We start from the raw sequence: 3665 nt of genomic DNA, 5'->3' as shown, positions 1-3665 counted from the left end.
GCAAGATTAACATGCGGTAAGCTTGCTAGGTGAGAGATAAACTACAGAAAGAACGGTTAACTACGAGAGTAAGTGGCAGGCTAGTACGTTAAACATGGGAAGGAAAGATTACCCAACAGGGTGCACAACCCTGACTGCAGCAAGTTGTAGTTTTCTTCTCTAGCTGTATGTGTATACTAGGCATGTGGGTTTACTCCCTAAATACATAAGCACGAACTGGGTTGTTAATATATAGAGCATTTGCCCCGGAGGACGAAGTTCAACTGGGCAAGTGGACAAGAAAGCTGTGCAGCACAGTCGCCACAGTGCACACCTATATACCTCAGCTGTTGTCTCTGTTCTTCTCTGCAGACCCGTCCCTTTACTTTGCACAAACGCAAACCCTATTTCTCAAGGAAAGCGCACCCTAATTGCCTGAAGAATCATACGTCTCTCTCTCTCTCTCTCTCTCTCTCTAATTTGCGCACAGAGCTCAACCCTAGCTCTGCAAGACTTGTGACTCTCACTGCATTGACCTAGCCCTAGCAGGGCCTGCTTGCTCTGCCATAGCCAAGAGATTTGGGTGTCTCTCACTCTAGTCTCACTCTCTCTCTGTGTATAGACCACGTCTTAGCACAGTCTCTGCCATAGCCACGAGATTTGTGTTTTTCTGCACTCTGATCAATCAAACCCCTCTGTTTTAGCCAAAAGGAACTTCTGTCTGCATTGATCTATCCCTACCAGCCTTTTGAGCCCTCTTGTCTGCATCAGTAGATAATCTTGCTGCAGAAGTTTACCTGCTCGTACTCAGGTATTAGCATCTGTTGTGAAGAGAGAATTTGCAGCCATAGGTATCCATGTCCAAATCACAAACAGTCTTTTTTAGAAGGGAGGATCTGATTCCAGCTGACCCGTGCCCCAGAAGGGTGGAGATTGATCCACCAGATTGAAAGGTCAGTGTACTTCACATATATTTTTCCGTAAGCCAGCTCTGAAGGCACTAAGCAGAAGGCTAATCTATCAACATGCACTTAGTCTCTTTGATTACCTGCTTGTTAAACCGTCAGATGTGTAAGTTGCTTTGATAACCTGCTTGTTAAACCCTCAGGTAACCTCGGGAAGAGAACTGTAAACGTCATTAAGAGACCTTTAAACCTCATTAACAGACCTTGAAACCTTATTGAGAGATCTTCACAAAACTCACAATTCGTTAGCCTTACCATGGATGACCCCGTAGAAATCCAACCCTTTATCTATTCTGAACCATCCGCTGCATCAGAAAAGCACGTAAGGAGCCTCTTTAACGCCACCACCAAGAACTACCTCTCCTTTGGGTGCAACAACAAGCAGACAACCCTTGCATGGTTTGATGTCAAAGTTTTCTATGTCAGAGTGAGCTCTTGCCTCCTTGACGAAGCGCCTGACTCGCTGCTCATAGTTTACCCCAAGAGAGACATCAACACAGAGCTGGAAGTTAACGGAGGCCGCATCTCGCCGTCTGAGAGAGCGTGTTTTGCTCTCCGCAGAGACCGTGTCGACACCGAGTCGGCTGAGGCGACCTATGTCAACACGAATAATCTAAGAACTACTGGGGACTTGGCTTTTGAGATTTATGACAGAGACGAACTTTTGGTTTCAGGTTCCATGTCCCGAACCAACATCAGGAAGCTGGACCACGTCCATCATCATTTGGTAGAAGGGAGCTACAGTTCCGTTGGCACATCACCATTGAGCAATGAAGCCGGGTGGAGTATGGATTGCAGCTGTTGCATAACTTCAGCCACATGCTGTTTTGTGAAAGGGAGGATGGATTTCTCCACTCTGAATCCTACCATGGAAGTTTATGTGGCCGGTAGAAGCGCTGGCCTCCCGATCGTTCTCACGCAGACGGTGCAACTGGCTGCGAGAAGAAAGAGTCCCAGGTGCTGCAGCTTGGATGCCATTCCAGAGGAGGAAGAATCGCAATGTAATCGAGTTGTCTCAGGGCAGGTTAGTAAGCTGCAATCTCTTTGTTTGTTAGCATTCTTTGTGTTCGGGTCGCGATGCATCAGAACGTCTGTGACACTGTGGCTTGTGCCATGCAATTGCTCATGTGGCTTGTCTTGTGGATCTTATGTAGGTTGCAGATGATGAAACCTATACCAAAATTGCAAGCGAATCATTAGCATGGAGCATACCAAATGGCTTCGACCTATCAGATATCAGTGGAGGTGGTGAGGGCGAGGAAGGAGAGCTCTCCTGGTTCAATGCAGGGGTGAGGGTAGGGGTTGGTATAGGCCTGGGAATGTGTCTTGGCGTGGGCATTGGCGTGGGCTTGCTGATGAGAACTTACCATGCAACCACAGGGTCATTCAGGAGGCGGCTGTTTTGAGGCTGTCATCGCTCTCCTCTCGAATTAGCTTCATAAATGAAGCATTGGTAGATTCTCATTTTGCAGATGATACATGGATATGGTGCTGACTGCTATTGACTTAGGTGTTGGCAAGCCATTGACCGGTTGATGGTTCTGAATCAAAGCTCACTGGTATTGAGGACCTGATAACAGGTTGACATAAGGATGGAGTGCTGACCTGCGGCTTCTAACAACCGGTATCGAGGATCTGGTAACAGGCTGACATAAGGATCTAGGAGTGATGACCTGCAGATTCTAACCTTCAGTGTACTTAGCACAGGTAAAACCTGTATAAATAAAGCTAGTTGTGCTCTGTGCAAAAATAATGCTCTTTGCAGAGTTTGAAGATCTGTGGACAGCGAGGCTTTCCATGTACACATCTAATGCTCTTGTGCTGTCATGTGATGGATTAACAGTCTTCTTCTTTTTTTTTTGAGGGTGATGTGTTTAATTTACAGATTTAACTGCTTTTCTTCAAGCGATTGTTAGTAGGGTAGCACATTAAAAGCTGGCACGATTAGTCGATCAGCTAGTTATGTCGGTTGATGTGGTTCCTTTGCGGTTTGCTAGGTAAGTGAATGATTTTTAAGTACATAATTCGTGTTTTAAAACCTGGGGGAGAGAGCAACCATGCACTCAACCTGAGCATGCCTTCATTTTGAAAACTTGGAAAGCTTTCGCATGCGTTAGAACTGAGTGCTCGCATGCAGGCATCTGTAAGTTGTAACCCTTGTCATGGTCTGCATGCATACCCCTTGTCCACCAATTGGGACTGGGTGTGGTCTAGGTGTGTATCGTATTTCTTTTTTTTTTTTTAATGCAAAGAAATTTAAGTTAAGTATCAAAAAAGATACAGCACCCTAAGGTGAACACTGGAGCTTATGGACTTTCCTAAGCAGTAGATCCACAGTAGCTTTAATCTTCCCTCTCTCCCTAGTCCTTGCTAATACAAGACCTTCTACCACTAGATTCCTTGCTCTCCCTATGGAGCTATAGTCACAGCTGGATCTCTTGTGAAGTATAGCATTCCTAGATTCCCATATCCTGCTTAGTATCAAGCCTCTCAGTGTTTGCCACACTTGATATATGGCAGGGTTCATCCTGCCCTTGCACCCAATGACTGCTTGCTTCCAATTGACCTTGTCAAGCACTCCACAGTCACTGAGGATTCTGCTGACTGCTGCCCACACAGGGTACACCTCCTTGCACTCCCAAAAGGCATGCCTCATAGATTCCTTATGGGTTTTGCACTTGGGACAGTAGGGGTTCCCCTGGCTCCACTTGCTGGTTATGC

At 46.2% G+C, this 3665-nt stretch overlaps 1 protein-coding gene across 1 annotated transcript; it reads left to right on the top strand.

Moving 5' to 3' along the window:
• The first annotated feature begins 405 nt into the window (after window positions 1–405).
• Window positions 406–2833, top strand: LOC147613296 (uncharacterized protein At1g01500-like). Its single transcript, XM_086782081.1, has 3 exons — window positions 406–932; window positions 1088–1968; window positions 2099–2833. The coding sequence occupies exons 2-3, from the start codon at window positions 1201–1203 to the stop codon at window positions 2348–2350; spliced, it is 1020 nt and encodes a 339-aa protein (XP_086638207.1). The 5' UTR covers window positions 406–932; window positions 1088–1200; the 3' UTR covers window positions 2351–2833.
• The last annotated feature ends 832 nt before the right edge of the window (window positions 2834–3665 follow it).

This window comes from Cibotium barometz, chromosome 44, assembly GCF_041138505.1.
Source record: "Cibotium barometz isolate CiBa-2024 chromosome 44, ASM4113850v1, whole genome shotgun sequence".
Lineage (NCBI taxonomy): Eukaryota > Viridiplantae > Streptophyta > Polypodiopsida > Cyatheales > Cibotiaceae > Cibotium > Cibotium barometz.
This window is presented reverse-complemented; position numbering and strand designations above follow the sequence as displayed.